Below are 25,314 nucleotides of genomic sequence, written 5' to 3'. Positions count from 1 at the left end.
TGCCAACCCTACCTGTTCACGTTTTGCCGCTGCTCGAAGTACTCGTACTCCGTGTCCGGATACGGCAGATTATCGTCCTCGTCCTTTCTACATTTCCTGCCGCACAGGTAGCCGGCCACGAACCCGACCAACAGAGCGGCCAACGCGCCAGCTACCACGGCCATCACTAGGGTCTCCACCGAGTATTGCGGAGGCGGGGAGTCGGCCGCCGATACTTCCGGACCTGCGTCAATCCAGAAATTCGTCGATTAAAAATTCGAAAGTCGCGGTGTGTGTAAAATAAAATAAAAATTGGGAAAAGATAAAAGCTCGTTTCGTTTCCGATACCGTTTCCTCCTCTTCGATCCATTCGAAAAAAGTTTTATCTTTTAACTCTTTGCGCTCCGGCGAACGAGCAACTCCAGACAGTTTCCCCACACACGTTCGATGCGTTCGATAGAATTTTTTACAACTAATTTAAAAGATTTCACACGCAAATTAACTTTTATATTTTAATATCTTTATATTTATCTTTACGTATAAATAAACAAAATTTAATTTATTTAAATTAAATATTTCAAGTCTATATTTTTGTTTTGTATGATATTTTATAAAACATTTACCAAGATGAATCCTAGGTTTGTCAGGTATCGCAATAAAATATCGTTACAAACTATAAATATATCCCAATAACGTGCTCTCTCATTTATTGTCCATTGTTCTTTTATTTTTCATCTTCTTATACTACATCTCTATTTTTATCACTATCTTCCTTCTCTCTATTATCAATTTCTTAACGAATAGAAATAATTTCATTATTTAATAATTCGAAGAATTCATCTTGGACTTAATATCCCATAATAACTTGTTCTCACATTCACAGTCTATTATTATTCTTATTTTTCTCCTTCTCTTACGGCATCTCAATTTTCATTACTATATATTCTTTCTCCCTGTCGTCAATTTCTTAATGAATAGAAATCATTTCGTTATTTAACAACGAAAGATCAAACTCATCTCCACTTGAACTAATTTCATTACGTTTGCAAACCTTGCAGAAACTTTGGAAATAATATTTCTATCGCCACGAATGTCAAAATCGGATTAACGCCGAAAATAGTTCGATCCGAGACGGTGTTATTTCAGATAAAAATCCAACTTTCAAAATTTAATAGTATATTATTCTACACTTTATAAGATTACACTCAAAGAGCTTAGAAATCGTGTAGCGATATTTTTAAAAAAATCAAGAATAAATAAATATTGTCGCTCGAATTGCTGCATCAATCCAAGTGGTGGCGAAGAGTCGGAGCGCAAAGAGTTAAAATAAAATTTTTGTCGTACATTTTCCTTCCAATATCCATCCAATATCTACCTGAATTGTCCTGCTCCTCGTCCTGCATGATATTGATGATCTCTCCCCCTTGGCCTTCCTTGTTGGGGATCATCGAGTCGGGTGGGAATTTATTCTGGTTCGCGGAGATGGCGCCAACGCTGCCGGCATCCTTGTTCAGACTTTTGCTGGGCGGGCAGGAGGCGTGCAGCCCTGTCGCCACGCTCTGAAGGAATCTGCTCGCGTCGGTGGCCGCGGGCCCGACCAACGCCCTGCACTTGCCCTCCACCTTGTCCCAGGCGCAATACGGGTCCTGCAGGGCCACGCACTCGCCGCACGACAATATCCTGTCGCTGTAGCAACGGTGCAGCCTCAACGCCTGTACCTGGCTGTCGGCGATCACCACCAGTCGGCCGTCCTCGAGGCCGTCGCCCGCCTGCGAGGCCCTCACCACCTTGATGCCTCGCACGGGCACCGTCGAGGGGAACGCCTGGATCTCCTCGATCACCACGGGGCTCACTTTCAGGTGAGTGTCCGCCGACTCGGCGTTCACCGCCTTGATCACCTTCCCGTTGTCCGTCCCGATGAACAACACGTCGTACGTCTTGCCGCCCGGAGTCTTCACCTGGGGATCGACCGCGATCTGCGTGAACCTGTAACTGTATTCGATTCGTTTGTTGGATTCGATCGATTCGTACGCGAGAAGGGAAAAAAAAAAAAAAAAAAAAAATTTTGAAAGAAGTATAAGCGAATATGGTAATATTTCGAGAATATTTGTAACGCGACGGCTGAATATCTGGAAAGATTCTAATTATACTCGGATCTCGTGTAAATAAATAAAATGTTTGTTCTCTTCGTTTAATTAAAAATGGAAGAGGCATCGAAATATAAATATTTTTCGATTCTTATTCTTTCGATACTGAAAATAGGGAACGAGTCTCTTTATATTTTATGTTATCAATTCAACTGTTTTGTTATTATTTGTTATTATTACCCGAAATATCGTTCCCTTGTATCTCAATCAAATATTCATTTTAAGATAATATTTATACGTCTTAACGTTGCGTCTAAAATACACTTTTGAAATTTCTTCGCGAAACTGCTATTCTAAAATATACCGAAAGAAATAAAAGAATCCACTACTACCCTCTGTCTCCTCCCGTATTTCCATTACAACTACACGAAACGCTTTATCTTTTTCAACAAATCGTAATCGCTAGTTGAACTTACTGGAAACTGGTGCGAATGACGATGGGCTGACCGAAGAAGCTCGGCACCAGCTCGTCCATCAGGGAATGGGTGTGGATAAAGTTGAGGGTGAGATCGGGCAGGGATCGAGAATCGTTCACGCACTGGCCGGGCCTTGGATCGGGCACCTTGGTGCTCTGCACCGGCAACCAATTCGAGTTGATCGCGCTCTGCTCCTTGAAATTGCCCTTGAACGTGTCCGTGATGTCCTGCAAGGAGAAGGCGCACACGGCCGAGCCGCTTATGCTGTTCACCGGGGTGGTGAACGTCCCATATATCAACTGCGCCGACTTATTGCCGTACTGGCCCGATATCAATTCCGTCGTCGATTCTGAAAATAACGCGCCCCGTCATTTCCCAGCCTCTTTGTTCGCCCGTATCCCGAGGACGTTTACGAGCCAACACTTTGGAAAATTTATCCCTCCAACGTGCCCTCCCATGTAAAATCAATGACGCTGCGATTCGTGGCGAAAAAAAAATCGCATTTCGCATTCTTGAAAAAGAAGCAGGCATTTGTGCATTCGAACGCGAATTCTCGTGGCAATTAATTCCACGATTAACCTACTTATTACAGAAATAAAAAAAACGGAATTGGATGCTCGATTCACTTTTACCACGAGGATAGATCGAATTATATAGATACAAAGAGGATTTACTTACGTATCTCGTTGAAGTAGAAAGGAAAGTCTCCGGTAACGGAGCAATTAAGACGGGATTTTAGGAACGAGGTCCACCTATTGCGGTATCGATGGGGACCACCTCGATCGTATTTACAGACTCTCGCTACGCGAGAATAGACGGTCTGCAATGGAGAAGAAAGAAAGAGATGAGAAGAGTATCTCCCTCTCGATCGATAAAATCGCATCCTCGTTCGAAATTATATACGGCGCAAGAGAGGCTATTATATACGCCGATAAATTCGAGTCGAGGACGCGCATTTTCCGAGGATGCGATTAAGAAAAAAAAAAACAAAAAGAAAGAAAGAATCGGCGAGAAAAATGGCGAAAATTTCCATTCACGACTGATATACCGTCGAACTCGGTCGCGCTTACCTTGCCGCAATTGATGTACTCCACGGCGGTTTCCCGGAAGAAGAAGTAGACGAAGTCTCCCTGGGCCATGGAGTTGACAAAGTTTGGCGCTGCAATTAGAACGTGCCTCGTATTATGACCCTGTGTTGGCGAATGACGGTCGTAAAGGGTTTCCCCCTTATTATATGAATAAACGAACGTGACAATCGGCATGGGCCGATCAAATATACAGTTAGGCCACGCTCTATCTTGCGACTACCAGCGTGAGCGAAAAGTGTAGCGAGTAAGCCAGCCTCGAAAAATCGAGGGGCGCGCGCGATCGGATAATCCGGCCTTGTTTTAGGGCGGCGGCATTGGATCCTCGTTAAAAAATCATTACCTCGAGAGGAGAAGGCGAGATCGAAGGGCAAAAATCAATTTCCAACCGTGTGGAAGGATGGGACACATCTTGGACGACGTAACGGAGGGGAGGGGAGAAAGTAAGCCGACCACGAATACGTAAGGAACGTATTTTATTTTATATCGGTTCTTTCCTCCTCTCCATCGACTACTTCATCTACTCTCCGGGGATCAGTCGTATACACGAGCGTCCGATAAAGTGAGAAAACTTTATCGATTTATTAACTTGACAGGGTTTTCATAAGCTTCTTAGGATTCATAAAGTAATATTAATCTCGCGCGCCACGTAAGTATATATATCCGACCGATCCTGCCATGCTCCGGCCAATAAATTTTCTTTCATTCTCTCTTCCCCTCCTCACCCCTCGTCCCTTTTTACACTCCCGCTGATTCATCTTATCCCCCTCCCCGTCCTCCAAACTGTCTTTCTCATCGCGTCGGGAGACAAAACGGGAGAAGGGAAGGGAGATATTCATCCTTCCCTCCTAATTCTGCATTCCACGATTAGAAAAATCCGGATCGATGGAACCATCGATCGTTCGATCGAAAATGAATGGATGGATTATCGACGCGATGATGCTCGACGAAGCTCGACCGCGATGGAAAGCTTTTCGACGATCGTTCGGCTGGAAATAGTAACGATGTACAATTATTTTCGCGGTAAAAATGCTCCACATCAAATACATATACATATATATATATATTTTTCCCACGTGCCAAACTTTTCGCTTTTACATTCGAAAATTCCGAGCGAGATGAGCGAGACGGGGAGAGCGAAAATGAACGAGAAGAGGAGAGGAGGGGAAGGAAAAAAAGAGAGAAGAAAGAGAGAAAGAGTTGAATTTTCAACGAACCGAGGGGAAAAATCAATATTATCCAGCGGACGGAGAAACTTGATTAGCGTTCGTACACCGTTCAATTAAAATGCTCGAGCGGACGAGTGAAACCGTGGAAATAAGGTGACGCATTCCCTCCACTTCTTTACTTCCCCCGTTTCCCAAAGTTTTCAACGATCGTGAAAAAAATTTCCACGGGGCGCTATAATTCTCCATCCCACCCTTTTGGTGACCCGGTCCCGAATAAATATTCCAACGTTTCGGCAAATTCGCAGGGGAACCGTAACCTCTTCGGGATGTAAAGGAGGCGTACGTGCAATTTACGGGTGTACGTAACTGATAAACCAGTTAATAACAACTCGATCGGGGGAGAAGGGCGGTCGGAGAGGAAGGGAGCGGTGGTCGTTGAATCGTTGGCGGACGACCAAGGGCCGCCAGACAGCTCTTTCATCCGGATTAAAATTTCTCATCTGTGCGTGTGTATATATATATATATATTTCGTTGTACGTTCCGTTGTCGAGGACTTGGAGAGAAGACTTTTGTCATTATAGAGATATAGAAGGACCGTGGAATAATATCGTGGAATAATAAGTCAGCTCGGCGAGCTGCGAAATCCGGTGCACGCGCTGTTAATCTCGGAATTAGACTTTACGGATTAAAAACCGCATGGTCGCGCGGCATTTCTGAGCCATTTTACAAGTCCAGAACTTCGACTATATAAATAAACGGATCGAAGTTTCTTCTATTTTCGAGATCGAATATCGCGTGTCTATCACGCCCGATGACGCTTCTATATGTGTGTGTGTGTATACGAAAAGTAACAAGATTCGTTTCTTTCTGTATTTTATCTTCTGAAAGCGGTGTCTGTCGAATATTTCTAGATTATTAATACTGGCAATTTTTTTGTATCACGATAGGGGTATCACGCGATAAGGATTGAAGTAATATCTTAATATAGATTGACACGAAAATATAAAGAGTCTTGTTGAATCTTGTCGACAAAATCTGTCTGTTGAATTTGAACTTTCGATCGAAAAGCGAGATACGTGGTAACGTTTGATGGTATTCGGTTGATCTGATCTCGAATGTTTACTTTTTTATTTCCAAAATTAAAAGTATCAGTAACGTGATCAGAAATCGTGCATTTTTTTACTTGACTCTTAAAAAGTTATTAATTCGAATCTTTTTTTCGGGTTTTTGAATTTACATTATTATCCGGTCCCGTTACTTTTTATATTATGCATACGATGCACCGTTTGCATAAGTAGCGCGTAACCAATGCAGCTGAATTCTCTCTACGGTTCCCAGTTTTGGATTATCCGGTAAGCGTGCTCGAAACGATAAACGCTCGGCTATCGAGCTTCCGTTCGAGCGAGCAACTCTTCTCTCTCTCTGTCTCTCACTCCCCCGTTTAAGGCATAACTTTTTCGTGCCTTCTCCTCGTGGAAAAGCGCTTCACAGGAACGTTTCACAGTACACGTAGTAATAAATTCTTTCCCGGCCACCGACCTTTTTCCATCATCGAAAACGCTCCAGCTGGCACACTCGTCGCGCCCTTATTCCTCATAATCCTTAATCTTTGATCGCGCGTTAACGTCATCCGCCATTTCCTCTTTCACCAAACACCTCCTATCTCTCTCTCTCTCTCTCTCTCTCTCTCTTTTTTTTATTTTCTCCAACGTTCCATTTCAAACGCCACCTTTCAAATCATCCGATTAATCCGATTAATCGGTCAATCGAACGAAGAAAAATTCTTAACGCTCTCGCCACGGGCGACAGTGCTCGCCTCATAAATTCGATTTGCTTCGACGGTGTTTCGTGAAAAAAAATTGACGATTAAAACAAAATATCGACGCCACATTTCCAGAGAAAGATACTCGATGTATGCAATGACTCCAATCGTCATATCGTACGATACGCGGCATCTTATGCAGAGCGACCATAGTCGCCTGTGGCGAAAGGGTTAATAACCGCCGCCATGAAAAATTTGCTCGAGAAAAATCGTTGTTTTAACGGTGTTTACTGGAAAAAAAAATTGACGATAAAAAGAAAAGACTCCAATCGTCATATCGTACGATACGCGGCATCTTATGCAAAAGGTTGTTGTAACTCACCGTTTAGGCTCTTGGAGTCGTACTGCTCGGTTTGGAGCGGCTCCCTGTAGATGATCGGGTCCATCCCCGCGAAATCGGCCACCGTGCCCGTGTAAAGCTCCCCGTCAACGTAAACGAAGGTGCTGTTGTGCCTTGGATCGTAGGGGCACATCGCCTGGCCACCCTTCTCCTTCAGTATCGTGTAATTGCCGGCGTGCACCCCGTAGTCACGGCACATCGGCTTGAACGCGTTCGTCGCGCACACAAGCAACGTGTTCGCGTCCGTCTTGACGAGGATGCGAATATAGTTCTGGCAATTCTCCTCCGGCGTGCCCTTCACCAGGCACATCTTCACGTCACTGTCGGTCGAGTACCAAGTCAACCTCTGCTGCTCGGTCAAATCGGTCAGGCTCAGATTGTGCACGAGATTTCTGTGAAAAGGGGGTTTTTATTATAAATTTTATTATCGAATATTAACGCTTTCGAACGGAAGGTGATCGGCGTTTTCGTTCGCTTTGGGTTGGGCTATTGAATAATTTCTGGCTTTTGTTGTTGACCGAGTTTCGAATAAGGGACGAGTTTTCAATTTGAAATTTCGAAAGTCGAAAGAGAACAGAGATTCGAAAAGATTGTGTATTGCGTTCAAAAAAAAATTGGCGAATTTACATATGACAACAAAGTGTAATACTTTAATATCGTTGTTCGAACAATGGGAAAAAATAAAAATAAAAATAAAGGGGATTAACTTTTTTTAATATTTTCAAAATGCTCGGACTACGTATATAATACGTATCCATATATGGGACGCCATATGATTGTTTTACCATTTTTCCGCCGGTCCTTTTATTGATGAAACAAACGTTTCGATCGTGAAATGTTTGATCAATCGGTACGGATTGACAATAGGTTGAATGTTAACGCGAAAAAAAACTTTTTACTCGATAAAAGATCAAGGTCGGTCCAATTTCTTTTTAATAGAATTATATATTATTTTATGCATGAAATTCTATTGAATAATATATCATTTTATTACAGAAATGGTATATTATATTATGCACGGTTATAAATTTCGTTTCGAATACCCATATGCATGAAACAGTGTGCACCGTCACACGATTCTGGGTCGCACAGTTGTTCAATATGGAAAAGGGCGGAATTTTATTGAATCATGCCGTATTGTTATGGTATGCGAGGGCCGATTTTCAAATTTTTAAAAATTAAAAAAAAATTAAATATTCTATTTCAAAAAAGTAATTGATTTTTTACGTGAATATAAAAATTCAAAAAATCAAATAACGATACGACACAATAATGACAATCCCGTCAGTTACACGTATACCGAGTAAAAAAAAAAAAAAATGATTGAAAATTGACAGAATTATCGTTCCGACAGACTTTGATAAGGGTGATTTGAAAAAAAAGCGAAAATACATTCAAATTTAATTCTTAACAAATCGCTATAACTCTATTAATTTACACAATTTTCTAATAAAAAATTTCACTCAAATACCCGCCATTTAAATAAATAAATTAACGGTACTTGACAGGTATACACGTCATGTGAAAAAGTAAAATTTTTTCCCTAAAAAAATTGAAAAAAATATACATATCTTTAAAAAAGAATTAAAAAAAAAAAAATCAAATCAATTATAAATTTTTGCGTTTTAATAAAAATATCGTTGTATTTCGTGCAAACGAATTAACAATTACACAAAATCTGAAATCATTGTCAAAGCAAAAATTTTCCATCTAATTATTTCATAATTATTTCTGTTCCGAATTACAAACAAAAATTGTGATATTGTACAACGCATTTGTTTCAACAATTAAACAAAACTACAAAATATAAATCTTACGTATTATTCCATACATTATATCACATCAATAATATTTCTATTTCGTTATTTATATCAAACACTTTGCAATCAACGTATTTACTCTATCTCTTAAACTACATTTCTTATTCCTCGATTCTTTCAATTACTCGAACTACACGAACTTTCAAATTAAAACTCTCTCCTCTTAATCCTCGCTCACTGCAAATAACATTCATCGTATCTAACTAACGAATCCTGAACATATGAATTCAAAAGTGAACCCGAGAATTGAAAAAAAAAAAAAAAAAAAAAAAACGAAAAGAATTACTTCTCGAATCCAACGAAACTAATCACCCCCTCCTAGTCTATTATTTAAACCTAAACCTCCTCCTCCTTTCTTTGTCGGAATTTTAAAACGCAAAAATGGCTGATGACGATAGACGCGAGACATAAAAGCTGGCGTCGCGATGCAAAGGATTTCACGGGAGAATTTACGGGTGAGAGGTAAGTGCGCCCAAGATCTGGCGAATTTTCGAATTCCTCCTCCTCCTCCTCCCCCTCCTCGTGTTAAGTAAGCGACTCTTCCGAATCTTGAGCGCCGTATATCCCGGAAATTTCTCCACCTATTTCTCTCGCGCGATCCATATTCTTTCTCTCTCTCTCTCTCTCTCTTCTCCACACGGGTGTAGAATCCCGTGCATTAATCACCGTTTCGCGTCGTTTTACCCCCGGTTCGCTTATCGGTGGCGGGAGATCGGTACGGTTCCCCAGGAAACATCGCAGCCATCGCGTTCGAATCGAGGCGCAAAAAAAGAGAGGAGAAAGAAAGAAAGAAAGGAAAAAAAAAAAAAGGTCGATGGAAAAGCCACGGGAACCTCTACAGGGATTCGAAGCCACGATCCGTTTATTACAAGCGGGCCAAGATTTATGGAGGCCGCTTCGAGATTAATATTCCGAGAGAGGTCTCCTGCTGCAAATTTTACCCCGTTGTCTCGCGACAGCTCGCATTTGCGCGCGATTTAACCTCCCTCCCCTCCACCCTTCGAGCCGACCGACCATCCTCGAAGCGGAGAAACAATCGGAGGAGGAAGGGGGAAAAAAGAATCGAAAACGAAAGATTATTTGCTCGAAGATCGTGTAATAATCGCGTGCAATTAATCGAACGCGATTAATTCCTTCCTTCCTTCCTTCCTTCCTTCCTTCCTTCCTTCCTTCCTTCCCGACAACAAACAGCAAACTTCGATCGATCAACATGACTACGAACGATTCGAACGGAGAGTTAACGCGAAGATTAATTGATTTTGCTCTTTCTTATCGGATACGGGAATCGTCCATCGATCCCCTCCCTCCCCCGTTCCTCGAGATAATCGATCGAGGATTTATCCGATCATCCCCGTAAGAAGAAGAAGAAGAAGATATAGGCAACGTGTCCTAGAGAGAGAGAGAAGTCGGGATAAATCCTTGGCCGACCTAGATAAAAGGAAAATGCAGAGGGAGATCCGTGCTCCAGATTTTCGATGTATATCGCGATTTTAATTACGTATTACGTGGCCTCCCTAGATTCGGGGGGGGAGGGGGGGAGAAGAAAGTTTTTTAAAGAACCGGCAGGAAGTCGCGCTTCCGCCGGCGCTTGGGATTCGAAGGCTCGTAAAATAAAGGGGAGGAGAGAAAGAGAGAGAGAAAAAAGAGGCGTACAAAGAAGTTTCTAAATAAAGTTCGACGATCTCATTAACGGGAACAGCGCCGGTGGTGGCCGGTCTTGGAATTCATCTTGGGAAGGAAAGGGAGGGAAGGAGGGAGGAAACGAGATTTTCTCGGGGAGGAAGTAGTCGGCACACGTAGAGAGAGATCGAGAGAGAGAGAGAGAAGAGAGGGGGCCCCCTCGATCGCGAACATGGGGGCCCTCGAACGAAACCCGGTTGCAAAGAAACGGATAAGAAGAAACGGTCCTTTAATTAAAGCACTCGGTCCAAATGAATCCTCTATTTACCTTCCGCCGACCAGAAGATAGTTCCCGTCCCGGAGTACCAGCCGAAAGTAGTCTGTGTGCGTCTCGTTCCCCGTAAACCTGAACACATCTTCCGCACCTGGAAAAGAAAAGCAGAGGAACGTCGGTTGGTTTTCCTTCTACAGTTTCAAAGGAGGAATTACCTTATTCGTCTAATTAGCAGCTAAAGGGAGGGAGGGGAGGGTCGTTTCTGTTCACACGATGATCATCGGGGTCATCGCGTTCGGATCATTCGCGGATACGTTCGCGCTAATGGCATAACACTGCCCATTATGAAACCCCAAGTATTTTGAATATTCTGCGTCTTGTCAACGCATATCACGTGCGTTGCGTAGGTTTAACAATCTGATTGTTGAGTAATCAGTAGTACATCCGTGCAACAGCGAAAGGAATTCCTTCGTTATTTGAAAATAAAAATCCTCTTAAATCCTCTTTGGGTTGTCTTTTTTTTTTTATTAATTCTCCCCCTCTCTCCCTTCCTCCTCCATATTTAAATATAATACATACATTGTATAAACCGCTTAAATTAATAACACTCCGTTAAGAGTCTTAAACTTTGCCAACATTGGCGTATAATATCGACAGGTAAATATCGATGAATCGTATATAGGTGCATAATTTAACATACGTATCTAGATACCACCGTTTTAAGACCGTAATTATAATTTCTAGTAATAGACCGATTTCCAGTTATAGACTCGTATCGTATGGTAATATGACGCTTCCAATGCGTTGATCGATAAATCTTCAGCAAGATTTAAACAAGCACAGGTATAAATCGAGTCGAACTATCCTATATCTGAATAATAATAATAATAATAATAATAATAACAACAACAACAACAATAGTTAGCATCAAAGTCGACATAATGGATTTATCGTTGGTGGACGTAATTCCAACGAAATTCCAGCAATCGAAAGCGAGGAATTCATCATCCGAAAAGATTTACATCCGCAAGCTTCGATTTTTATAATCCCATTTACCGTCGTTCCCTCGACCGGAGGGGGCGGCGAGCCGCAAATCGGCTTAACAAGCGTAATAAGTTTCCTTTTGACCGCGATTCCAAAGAACAAAGCGGCGATCGATCGTTAATGGATCTATCCCGGCCGATCGACCATTTTTTCACCTGGCAGGAAGCCACTTCATTATCCGCTAATTACCTATCTATTAGTTTCAACGGGCCCTCCCTCCATTCACCCACCACCCCTTCCCCGATCGATCGCTTCCCCCTCCTCCTCCTCCTCCTCCTTCTTCCTCCAGAAACGACGAGAGTTCGTTCCATCCATCGGACAAATTTCCGAGAAATTTCCCTCGAAATTTCGCGAGCCTCGTTATCGTGTATCGTGAAAGGTCTTAATCACCGAGCCTCGCGAGCCTCGCTCCAACCCCCCCTCGAAACGTAACGATTACACCGTTTCTTCCTCCAAGAAACGACGAACGTTAAAGTTATAAAGCAGTAAAACCAGCGTTGGATGATGTCAGTCGTGTTTCGATGTCAGTCAACGTCACCGATCTATCTCCCTTCCTGTGGATCTCCAGGAGATAAACACGCAAGATAGGATCGAGAATAACAAGCGACATCCACTGTGAAGGGAGCCATTGTGGGGTGGAGGGAACGCGTTCGACCTTCGTCGCAAGACTTCGTCGTAATTAACCCTTTCGCTACGGGCGACTACGTCCGCTGAACGAACCGCAGGGCATCAAAAATGATGCTCGAGAAAGATCGTCGAGCGATTCGAGTCGCTTCGATCGTGTTTATTGAAAAAAAGAAAGTATCGATGCTGCGTTTCCATCGATGTCCGCGATAACTCCTATCGTATAATAACATCTTGTGCACAGGGACTACAGTAATAGTCGAAAGGGTTAATATAATTCCGATCGACTTTCGAGAAATCCATCCCCAATTTTCCTTCGAGGGAACCTTCGAGCGACTACAGAATATTTTACAGTTAATAACCTCTTAAACCGTGGTCCAGAGAGTCGTTTACTTTTATTTCGTCACGTTCGGGGAAACGACGAGACGATGAGTTGAACAAGGAGCCGAGTGACGGACGCAACGTGGCTGGCGAAATTAACGTTGCCGCGATTATATCCTCCACCACCGGTCAGGTAACGTCTGAAGTGCAATTAACGCGGTTCTCCGACACCAGTCAATATCGATGATTCGAGCGGCGTGTCTCGCGTATGCAATTTGGGTCGCTGATAGCCGCGGAATACCGGGTAAATGGGAACGGACCATTATCGGAGGATCATACGTCTTGCGCTGGAAACGAATTAACGTCACGTTGGACCGCGTTACATTCGTCCTCGTCCGACGGGAAGCCCCGGGAGGATCGACGGTTGGACAGAGAGAGAAAGAGAGGGGCTTTTCCAGCAGATAGAAAATCGGAACGAGGATCGCTCCGGGTCATAGCCCAACAGCCGAGCTGTCCCGCTTATTAAACGTTTTCCGCGTCGAAAACGTTATAGCGGTTATATTTACGGTTTGCCTGCTTTTGACCGCTTTTTATCGTGCTCGTCCAACGTGACCCATTGATCCGACCGATCATTATCGCCACCGATTTGCCGATCTTTCGATCGGTGTCGGTTTTCCCAGGCTTCCTGCTGCTCTATTTTTTTTTTTTTTTTCGATCATTCGTGAAATCGAAATGAAATTATATATATATAATTTCTATAATAATGTGTCTCAGAAGGATAATCGTGAACCGAATACGTTTTCCGTTCCAAGCTTCGTCCTCGTGTGAATCGAAGAATATATAAGTGAAATCGACTAACTTCCGATTCTCGAAGCATTCCCTTGCATTATTCCCTTCTTTTCCAAGAACTAACATTCGCGTACCACCTTTTGCGCATTCGTGTTCACACACACAGAGAGAGAGAGAGAGAGAGAGAGAGAGAGAGGATGGACAAGGAACGGACGAGGAGGGAAACGCGCGGTCTCTTTCGTTGATTGGCTTCGAAATTAAACGGGGCAGCTTGTAATCCTCCCATCGGCTTTAGATTCGCTCCGCTCGGTTATCGCTTTCCAAAATTAGCCGCTCGATTGCAATCTCGCGCGCCGACCGAAAACGCAAAGATTCCCCGTGTTTCCATCGGTTCGCTCTAATTTTCGTGCTCGAAATTAGAGGTCGAATGAAACCAGAGAGCTGAAACCAGAATGTATGTGTGTGTGTGTGTGTATGCATGCAACTCCTTGTATTAATCACGCAAAATTCCCTTACGCTCGTCTCGTATCCCTGACAGGAATATTACTCCGTCACTCGCACCGACGAGTTCCGCGTATCGCGATGTCCCTCCTCGATTGAGGAGGGCTGAGAGACGGTAGTTTGCGGTGGCGAACGTCGACTCTCTCTCTCTCTCTTTCTCTCTCAGGGGGGAAACAATACTCATCCGTGAAAGCCGATGCAAAACGCAACCCGCCGAGGTGGAACGTTTCGCCCTCTACGAGCTGCCCCCGGTTCAACCGTTCGAGGCGGTCGCCAACAAAAATCAAACGGTGACGGCGGAGTCCCTGGCGGCGGATATCGTGTTTTTCTTTTTGCAAAAAAAAAAAAAAAAAAAAAAAAAAAAAAACAAAGGACAAAGTTGCAAAATGGGGGAAAATAGGAAATAGGACGAGATCGTATTTACCGATGGGAATATTCGCGTTTTGAAAAATTTTCGAAAGAAAGAAAACTCGTTACGCCGATTCGATATCGTGGTGCGACGAGAGACGAGAGATATCGGGAAGCGGTTAGTCGACGTTTGTACACGTTTGTTGTTTGTCTTTTTTTTTTTTTTTTTTCTCTCTTTTTTCGTTTGCGCTTCGATAATTGCGACGAGAGCAATTGTACGGTTTTTTTCTTTTTCTTCTTCTTCTTAGCGGAAACGCGATGGAACAAAAGAAACAAATTAGTTTTAATTTCCAACATCGACGTTGTTGAATGAACGTTGTCGCTTGATTGAATGAACGTTATTGATACGGCTACGTATTTATAGAACGTGCCAATGGGTCTCTTTCACGCGGCAATAATGTAAGTATATCGTTATAATACGATGTACACAACGCCACGGCCGTCTGAATTGATTTCGTATAATACAATCGGTATTCGAAATATAGTCGCATTGTCGTGCGAAAAGGGATTGTGGAACGCGTGAAATCGTGAAAAATTAAGAATATCGATTATTCAATGAAATGAAACATCGAAAAAAAACATCGCAATTAAAATATGTCCGAAACGACAAATTGGTATCGCGATTGGGATTCTCGAGTCGTGTTTAACTCTAAACACGGCACAAAGCGATCAAACTCGATGCTCACTCTTCCTGTCTTCCACTCTCATTTTCCTACTTCAATTTCTGGCGTTAATTGCGTGACGGGTAACTCGCCGCAAGTCCGTCCCTACGTGTTTCCCTCAGATCGTAACTACCACGCGGACTTACTACGACGAAAATTCAACTTGTATTCTCGAGAGAAGAGGAAAATTGTCACGGACTTCAACTTCCTATACCGTGACTGTTAAACAGATGAATCATTAGGTCGGCGATCGCGTTATTAATTAAACCCTGGAGCGTTCCAATTCGTCCCATCGAATATGAAAGTGATATATATATAAAATTTTCAACTCATCGTTGGGCAACGATTTCGCTTTTGAATTTAATATGATATACCAACACAATCTTGCGTATAATCAAATTTTTCTCGTTACTTTATACATCCTCGCATATCCCGGTGATACCCGTGAATTCGACGAAATTTTAATTGCTCAAATTGTATAAAATACGTCTTGGCTCGTTAAGGGGATAAATTAGAATTAAAATTGAATTCAAACTTTCCGACTGGATGTAAAAAGAAGAAAAAAAGGAAGGAGAAAAAATTGCTCCGTATCGATCCTACGAGCGGAAGTTGGTAGTAGCAGACCGTGCATCGTGGACGGTCGCGTGTTATCGTTGCAAATTTCAAATTAAATATCCGTCTCGGCGTGGAAACTGGATTCGTAGAGTTCGAGGGAACGGGCGGTCAATAATTCACGGTATCTCGAACGCGGGCGCGGGTTATACAACGTGGGATTGTTCCGTGGAAACCGGTAAAAAATTGACCCAAGTGAATTTATCTGGTCCAGTGGAGGGGTGGAGGCGAGGCCACAAATCACGTATATAAGTTTCTCGAGGTGGTGGCACGGCAGGACTCGGCATGGCGTGCCGTGGAACGCCGCCACCGCGTATTCGGAAATATTGAACGCGTCCAAAGTTACGGCCCGGCCGTCAAACTTCCTCGATCCAAGTTTCCGAGAGATCGTTCTCCGCGCCATCCTCCCCTCCCCTCCCCACGGCCAGACCGTGCAGAAGGGAATCGAAGGAATATAGCGAGCGGGGTGAAAGATGCACAAGATTGAACGAGAATTCTCGAGCGGATCGTTCGCCGTGAGAATGTCGGCTCTAAGGCCGTGATTAGAAACCGGGTATGATGGAACGGCAGAGAGGGATAGCAATTAAATGCACGAGTCAAAGCTCGAATTTCGCGTCGAGCTGCCTCTACCTCTTTTGTTACCCTTGCCGAATTTAGATTTTCTTCCAAGTTTCGTTTGAACATCGTTGAAATTCTATTCGAGGAGGGTGAGAATACCTTCGAAATTTGCAAATCGAAACTGTGACTCAACGGGCAATTAATCGGACAAGGCGATATTCTCTTAAATACGTGTTCATAACCGTGTCTCAAAATTCGATCAAACTGTATCGAAATTCAAGAGATGTTTAAGTGTTATTATTTTGAAAATAATTATCGGAAGATCGTTTAAAACGCTCGATACGAACTTCCGGTTCCCGAAATATCGTCGCGTAAAAGAAAAGAATAATTTTCAATCGTTTATCTCGCGTTTAATTAAATTCTATTAAATTTAAGAAAAGTTCGAACCGCTATAACTTCCAAGATAATAACTTCCGGTAAACGAATGAACGGTCATTAGGGGCGCGAAACTTTGCCCTTTAAAATGCTTTCTTCCTCGTCTCGATACGACTTCCGGTCTCCGAGATATCGTTGTGTAAAGAGAAAGGTATTTTTTTTTTTTTTTTTTAATCGTTTACTACGTTCCTTGCTGCGAACTTTTTGCTCGCACCTTTTCGTCTCACTGACCTATCCCAAACTATCCCAGTCAAATGACGGTATGGCGAAAAACATGGTACGTGTTTCCTGGAAAAAAATGTAGGTCACTCGGTCGCAGACCCATTCGTAATTTCTGCCCTACGTTCACTTCGAGTCTTCGTATCTTGGCAACCGATTCAGATATCTGGATGAATCGAAAAATAGGGCTTGAATGATACGATTCTTCTTCATTTTCTCAATGGATTTTTTTACGACCGAAAATTTTTACCTTCCTCTCACACCTTTTTCTCAAAGTTAAAATTCAAAGTTACGTGATTCGTTGTTGCATGTAGAAACGTATTTCCTTATTCTTCGAATGTTTGAACACTTATTTTAACTGCATATAAAATATAAAAATCCAGTAGTCCATTAATTATATTTTATTCTTATAACTTGTTAATTAATGCTTATAAAGTTAAATCATTAAGTTTTCAAGCAAATCGTGAAATCGTAAAGAAAATTGAAAATATCAACGGCATATTTATCGTACAATTATAACGCACAGTGTGCACGCAATCCCATCCCACTTTATGAATATTGCAATTATTTCAACTTTTAAGCTTATTAATATCAATAGTGTCCAATCATCGATCGATCTTCCCCCCCCCCCCCCCCATTGTTGCGTCGAACGACACAACAAGCCATAGGCTTTGACGTATAGAGATATTAATTAACAACGTCGTCCGTGTTTTTCACGCCAAAAATAACTGGGGGGAAATAATTTCGGGGGAAATATATAAAGCGAATGTCTCGCATTAAACGAGCCATCGATTGTTCCCAGTTATTCGGGACTCGCACGAAATTTCGCGTAACTTCCATTCGAACAATTTCAAAGTTAACCCAGACTTCCAACCCCTCCCCCGCCCTCCCGCGCTATTTCTTGTCGTTCAACCGTCCAGATCGCGGCCCAACGAACAATTTTCGGAACTTAGCCATCGCAACGCGAGCCGCGTCAACCATCGCGATTATTCCCTTCCTCGCCTCGTTTAACACGTTCCATATTTCGACTTGACCACGAAACTCCTTTCGCTTCCTACGCTTCTCCTCTCCAAACTTTACTCGATATTAAAATCATAAACCCTACGTACGTCCTACATTTTATAACATTGTTATAGAGTATAAAGTTCATTGAAATTTTATCTATAATTTTATTATTGAACGTTGCTACTAGCAGTGTTACCATTCCATAGTCGGTATCCTTTTGTTCATCCAACAAATGTAATAATTACATTCTCTCTTGAGAGACTCTTGTCTAACACCTATCGACACTTCTCGTATACTTATTCCTATCGCGTAGGAGCAAGACAAAGTACAAATATTTCTTGGAAAGTCATCGATGATATAATATAACTCTAGGCATATTTAAATATACGAAAAAGTTTGAACACGGTCAATTTCACCGCAAATTGCAAACGGTTTTATCATTACTTCGTCTCCCTTCTCTCGGCCAGAAGCGAACGTCCGCGCATCCATTTACAAGGAAGTCGAGTAGATAAGCCGGAACCGGCCGGTGAATTAATAAAGAAAAGAAGGCGGGGGAGGGGGGAGGAGAGAGAGAGAGAGAGAGAGAGAGGTTTTATCTCGCGATCCGATCGTCTGCGGACTACAAGGGGGGATATCGAGGCGAGTTCTCTCGTGGCCGAGAAGTGGATTATCCGCCGCACGAGTGGACCCCCCCGCGCACGCACCCCCCTCCACACACGGTTTACACACGGGGAGGGAGAGGAGGGTTAAGGAAGGAAAGGGAGGGGAGGGGAACGAAGAGTGGCGTTATGTCGAGCGAAAGTCATTAAAGTTTCGCACGTGCCAGGGTGACGCCGCTGCCTGCAACGACCCCAGGCCATTATTTTTTAACGGCCCCCCTGCAGCTACCTCTTCGCCCTCCCCCCTCCTTCTTCTTCCGGTCGTGTTTCCACACACACGCGCGCGCAGGTGGAACTGCTGCGGTCTTCGACCCGCGGTTGAACCATGACTAATGAACGAGGCCATCAGCCCATCCCTTCTCCCTCGCCCCTTTTATCGCCGGGCGTCGAAAAGTGCGCGGAGGGGAGACGGTTGAAACAAGATCTCTCGCGAAAAATCATCCGATGATCGAATTGGATCGAGATTGGATCCATTTGAGATTCTTTATTGTATACGGGACGAGTTTTAATTGTTATAAGATGTTGTTGCGTGTATCTTTCTCCGGAAGCGTAGAGCATTTATCGTCAATTTTTCTTCTTTCAATAAACACCGTCAAACGCGATCACTCGTAAACGCGATCCTTGACGATCCCTCTTTCCTCTTCGTTGAGGAAAGGATGAATGGAAGAATGGAAGAAGCTTTTCGAAAATTCCATTCCCTCCTGATTAACGCGTTTCAACGTCGAGATATTCCTTCAACGGGACGCTTGTTTCTATTCCAAATTCATTTGTATCGTCAAACGATATTTGAATAATTTCTTATACGACGGATCGCATGAATCCGTTTCTACGTCTTAAAACGATTGTGCGTCACAATTGTTTGTTACTTGTTACCTCCGTTCAAGAGATCGTAAAAATATCTGTTGGCACGGATTGCTCTTGTTTACCCGTGTTCTTCGTTTCTTCGTTTGTTCATCATCAGTCGGGATGCGCGGCGGGGAGAACTTTCCGCCGTGCGTTTTCCGCCGAGATAAATTGTTCGAATGAAAAAGCAAGCCGGATGTCTCTGTCTCCAATACTTTATTAGCGGTGTCCGCGACTCCGTCCCTCGTAATTTAACTTTTAATTAAATTAGCCGCGGGTGGTCTTTCGCGCGCACGCGTTTCCACGTCTCAATTTTCTTTGAGCAAACCTCGGAACAGAGCGAAAGGGGAGGGAGGGAGGGGCAAAGAGGAGAGTAAGACAAAGACGGAAAGATTTCTGAAAAATTATCATTGGATAGGAGAGCGGTCAGTGTTCTCCAAGAATCAGACTGATCCCACTTCAATTACGTTTAAACGCAATTCCAGAGAGAGAGAGAGAGAGAGAGAGAGAGAGAGAGAGAGAGAAAAAAGAAGAACAAACGAATGGAGCGAGATCCAACTCGAGGATAACTATTTCTACGTGGAATTTTTTCCACCACCGTGGATGCGAGCGATTTTTCTTAGAGGAAATTGTCCTGTGTGATTAAACGCACGGTTGTCGTTGAAGTCAAGCTGTCCCTGTGAAAGGAAGAAAAAAAAAAAAAAAAAAAGAAAAAAGGATACCCGTAGTTTAGTTTCAAAGGTCGGTTATTCGGGAAAAGAATCGAGGGCACGCGTACATCCTCCAACGGGGGGGGATGAAAGAATTATTCTGAATTGCAGAATCCCGAAATCCTTGCGGGATTAATCGAATCGAATTGGAAAGAACAAATTCCAAGGGGGAGGAGGGAGACGAACACTTTAACTAGAATTGCTCGATTGCGGAGAAGCATCGAGTACGTGAAGGGAAATAGCGTATCGAGGCTGTCGAGCACGTAATTCCGGTGGTGGATGGGGGGAAAAGGAAGGGTAGATAGGGTGCAGGTCGAGAAGGAGAGAGAGAAAGAGAGAGACGCAAGGTCCGATTCTGCCACAATGCCGTTAAGTCGTCGCAAAAGGCGTCCCCCGAATGTTCTTGCCTCGTATTTACTTTTTATTTCCCCTCCCCTTTCCAACCTTCCTTTCCATCGAGTTTACATCGCTAACGAGGGACACCAATCGTTTCGTTTGCGAATCGACCGCCTCCTCCCCCCTTCTATCGGACGTCCCCTTTAAACCCTTTTTGCGATTCCTCCACCTCGAGAAACCCGGAACGCCTTGCGACGTCTCGCGAATGCAAACGTTTATCTTCGTCGATTCGTTGGAAAACGCGGCCCAAAACGATGGCCCATCGTTGCTTGGGAATATCGTTTATATCGCCCTCCATTTACATTCGACGAGAGTTTTTCTTTCATATCGAGCCGGTCGAGGAAGTCGAAGTCGTGCGCGAAAAGGCCGGGAGTCGAGAATAAACGTTTCTCGAGAGGGGAAAGCGAACGCGGCGGTAATGGAAAATTATTTCAAGCCATCGAAACGTTCGAATATCGAAACTAGGGAAGAGGAGGAGGAGGAGGAGGAGGAGGGGACGTTTATTATACACGTGAACTATATTTCTACTCGGCTCGAAATTGGGAATCGTTATTCCCTCGAAAAGCGAATCGCTTACTTTCCGACGAAACTTTACCAATTTTTATGAAAAAGAAAAAAAAAAGGGGGATAAATCTCTACTTAAATTTTCTTCCGCAATCTCGATTCGTAAGAATAGTTATATCCCTTCTTGAATTTCCTTCTCGTTCGTCATCATCGTATTTTCCTCGCGTGTAAAAATTTCCACCCGTCAGAGAATGCATCCCACCGTAACCGCAACCCTTATGTCGACCGGCATTCGAGGAGCCAGCGAATAACTCAATTTCCGACCACTGCTAAAAATGGACGTAGACGCGGTAAAGTTTTATGCGGAATGGTTGTGGAGAGAGGAATCGTGTGGAGGGACGTTCGCTGGGGAGTACCGAAAAACGTAGCGTAGCGTAAAATGGCGGAACTTCGGCTCACGGGTTTGACCCTGGCATTTATCGCGTCGATGCACACTTTGGCAACGTATGCTGCCCTCTCCGGGTCTCGAGACACCAAGGAAACGAGATCATCCGTCCGGGGAACGAGTCGGTCGGTGATTCGATCGTTAACGCGGCTCCCTCCATGTATCTGCATTGTCACCCCGATAATGGCCTTCGATCGCAGCAAAATCTCTCCACGGTTCTTCTTCCTTCCCGTATACCAGATAAGAAAAGTTTGGCTGGCATGTTTGGGAGGTCATTCTGGCCAAGAAATGTTACGCGCGGATCCAGACTTCTTGAGATACGAAATGGGATTATACGTGAATTTGTAGATCGTTTATTGCGCATTTGTGGAAAATTTAATCGACAAGGAGAGAGAGAGATGCAAATTTAAAGATGCGGATCTGCTGAATATTCTGTTGGTCATAGAACAAAGTTTGCATTGGCGAACACGTCGTACGCTGCGAAATTTATTTTTTTCCCCTACAAGAAAAAGAAAAAGAAAGGAAAAAAAGTCCACGAGACTTTCGTTCCCACGATCTTCTGGCTAGGCATCCTCCCTACAAGATGCTAAGCACGCGATACCGCGTGAAACGAGGTCGGCTCTCAATAGTCCCCTTTTCAAGAGCGAGAGATACGGGGGAATAGCGATTCGAGCACAGCAGCGATTCTAAAAACGACGCGTTCTGGACTTAGACGCGGAATGAATGATGAATCGAATCTTGGTCCAGAGAACTTGTACGACCCGCCTTGGAGAATCCCTTAAATAAGTTAAAATCGCGTTAACGGCGAAATTGAAACAAAGAAATTAGCCGATTCTTCTTCTTCTTCTTCTTCTCCACCGCGAAACATCGTTACGTTATCGCGAATCACTCTTCCAAGAAACAGTTTTATCCTCGAGCAACAGATACCTTCGATACGAGGATCTAAGCAGGAATAATTTTCGAATTGGAGAGGCGAGTCCTCCTCGAAAACTTTCGAGCGATCTTCAATTAGCCGGTGAAGAAAAGCGAAATAAAGAAGCGGCGAGATAACGGGGGTGTGGGTGTGAACGAGTACGAAGTTGTTCCTTCAAGCTCGACCTAGTTCCCTGGATATAAACCCGGCTAACTCCGCTATTACGAAAGAGGAGAGACGTCCTTATCTAGGTGATAAGTCAAGGATGAATCCGTGGTTGACGTGGAGGAGAAGAGAGAGAATGCAGCCAAGGGTGGCGCGATATCGAGCTCGGATCAGAGCGGAAGTCTGAATCGAGAGAAAGAGAGAGAGAGAGCGAGCTCGACTCGATGCGTTACACAGCATTGCACTCGCAACCGTTTTCCACGACCACGTTTTCCAAGGAGCTAACTCCTCGAGGAGGAACAACCCGGTTTTTCGCCGATCGCTTAAACCCGATCGGTGAAATTTCCTTTCTCTCGTGTGTTCGGGCGTATCGAAGCGAAGGTAGATAGATTTTTCTCCCTTTTCGAGTTTCCAAGAGGATTTAGAGGAGGGTTGGACCACGACTCGCGATAATTGGCGAGCCGCAAGCGTGAATCGTCGGCGAAACTGCATCGTGGCTGGCAGAGTGCGGGCTAACGCAAATGCGGGATTAATCATTCAAGCCAGAATGGACGCGTGGTTTGCGAATTCAGAACCGATGGTTAATTACCGTCCGAATGCGGATCGAATCTCGTTTCTTCGCCTTCACGTCATTCGAATCGAGCGTCATTCCAATAATCTTTTTTTTTTTTTTTTACAAGTTCTTTAATGGGCAAAAATTTTTCTTCGCCGATTATTTTCGTAGCGAAAATATGTTTTTCGTGATATATATATATGTATGTATGTATATGTGTATATCGATACCTGTTTCCACCTGAAAAGAGATATTATTTGGTTATTTAGCAAAGAGATTGATAATACATTTCAGGATACTGTTAAACTGAATGTGATGTATCGACACTAATTAACCACTGGTGTTTCAAGGATGTACGTGTAAATTCATGTTTTAATCCATTTTAAACACAGGAGGACAAGATAAAAATAATACGCCCGTTAATGGAAAACCGTTGCGAAAAATATAAAGTATAAATATCATAAACATATTCAAATATACGATATATTAATGAAAAATTTATACATTGATTAAAATCAACGTTTATCGTTGAATAAACTTGTCAAAATTATCTAGCGTATCGACAAAAATTTGTAGAAAAGAATATATAAGGATCGTATAACTCGTCCACGAAAAATCTATCCTCTCTCGATCGAGGAAAAAAAAAAAACGCGTTATCATCCTCGAGTTTCAAAAATTGACAATATCTCGTAACCAACTCGTAGCAAGCGAATTCAAGCGTCGTTTTCGCGTCAACGCGAACTTTAATCCTTTTATCGAAACCTAATAATTTTGAACAGATAGAAAGAAAAATCCGCGAAATAAACGATGAAAACTATCGTTGAAAACACCGCGGCCCCCCCTCCCTCGGAAGTAAATTCATCGTGGAACGAATCGATCGAGGGGATTTTATACCCAACGCCGTGTACATATCCTCGATCGCGCGGCCCCAATAACAAAACGCGGGCTCGAGCGTGTCCTTAATTTCATCCGCGTTTCGAAAAACGTACAATTTTTTCCTTTCCTTTTTTTTTTTTTTTTTTTTTTTTTTTACAGGTCGACCGGCTTTATTTCAATTTTCTCGGTCGTTATCGAGGGGGAGAAGGGGAGGGTGGAAGCGCGTCGCGCACCGCGGTGAAAACGGGAAACGAGAAACCCCGTTCCCCCGTGTTCCCCCATGTGCCATACCACAATCGTTGCCTCCGTTCCACCGACGATAATGAATTTATGGTGGAACATTCTGCTTGTTATCGAACTTTGCTAAAATATTCGGGTACGGGGCTCGATTTTTACGAGAGGGAGAGAGAAAGAAAAAAAAAAAAGGAATAAGAGCCGTATCTCTCCAATGCAGTTTCGTCTCGATTATAATAGTCTTAAATACGCGTATTTAAAGAAATTGGTCGTGTATTTTAAATGCGATGCACGAAAAATGTGATCGAGAAAGATCGTTGCTTTGATCGGTGTTTAAAAGAATTGATGATAGAAACAAGAAATGTCGATGTGCAATAACTCCAATCGTCATATCATACGATATCACGCGACATCCTGTGCAGAGCGATTATAGTAGCGTTAAAGAGAAATTTCGTTTTCTTTGGAAGGGATTTGGTTTTGGAACTCGGTCTCCTCCGCTATAGGATAGGATAGATAAATCACCTTGCGATTCCGTCGATCTCCATCCAAGCTGAAATTTTCCTTGCAAACAGGGCGGTCGACAGAGCGGCGAACCCTCGTCCACTCGAAACGACGGGGACGGGTCTTACCGCGGTTTATTTATGAAAGTGGCGGCGGTGTATCGTTGGCATGCGAGGCCCGTTAATGAAACTAATTACGCGACGTAACGCAACTGCGGTGGCCTCGCTTTTACGTGCCCCCCTCTTCCCCATAGCTTCGAATCACGATCGCCCCGGCCAAATTAATTGGATTACAAGCCGGTGTTTGCCCGTCTTAATGCCGACGGACGCGCAACGGTTCGATTTAATGAATCAATCCGATTGCAATCGATCCACCAATCTTCCAGTTGTTATTCCTCTCGCGGCTCGTTGCCCCCTTTTCGCGAAACGAAACCGCGCTTTCGTTAGAAACCAGGTATAATAAACCCGGCCACGTCTCGAGAAATCCCGAGGAAAACTCAAGACGAACCGTTGTTTTTCCATCGAAGCAGCTTTCTTCCTCCCCTTCTCGCCGCTCACTTTTCCATCGAATCCTGTCCTTGATCCCGTTTCTCCAGTTATTTACGGATCACCTTTTTGTTTCCACGAATGACGGCTCTCGTCTATCGATCTATCGATCGATCAAG

General features: G+C 43.5%; 1 protein-coding gene across 3 annotated transcripts in view; it reads right to left on the bottom strand.

The window, feature by feature from the left end:
- Sema1a (semaphorin 1a) overlaps positions 1 to 25,314 on the bottom strand; it is a 163,367-nt gene that overhangs the window by 11,290 nt on the left and 126,763 nt on the right. For all 3 annotated transcript variants that reach the window (XM_086912259.1, XM_086912261.1, XM_086912260.1), the window contains exons 3-9: positions 10,728 to 10,824; positions 6,942 to 7,351; positions 3,613 to 3,701; positions 3,221 to 3,362; positions 2,543 to 2,891; positions 1,355 to 1,971; positions 13 to 223 (exon numbers count right to left, since the gene is read on the bottom strand). In XM_086912259.1, the coding sequence (XP_086768385.1) occupies positions 13 to 223; positions 1,355 to 1,971; positions 2,543 to 2,891; positions 3,221 to 3,362; positions 3,613 to 3,701; positions 6,942 to 7,351; positions 10,728 to 10,824 (1,915 nt within the window). The remainder of the gene's footprint in view (positions 1 to 12; positions 224 to 1,354; positions 1,972 to 2,542; positions 2,892 to 3,220; positions 3,363 to 3,612; positions 3,702 to 6,941; positions 7,352 to 10,727; positions 10,825 to 25,314) is intronic.

This window comes from Apis florea, unplaced genomic scaffold, assembly GCF_048593485.1.
Source record: "Apis florea isolate Af1SG1 unplaced genomic scaffold, ASM4859348v1 contig_3370_pilon, whole genome shotgun sequence".
Lineage (NCBI taxonomy): Eukaryota > Metazoa > Arthropoda > Insecta > Hymenoptera > Apidae > Apis > Apis florea.
The sequence above is the reverse complement of the archived record's forward strand: the minus strand, read 5'-3'. Positions and strand labels throughout refer to the sequence as shown.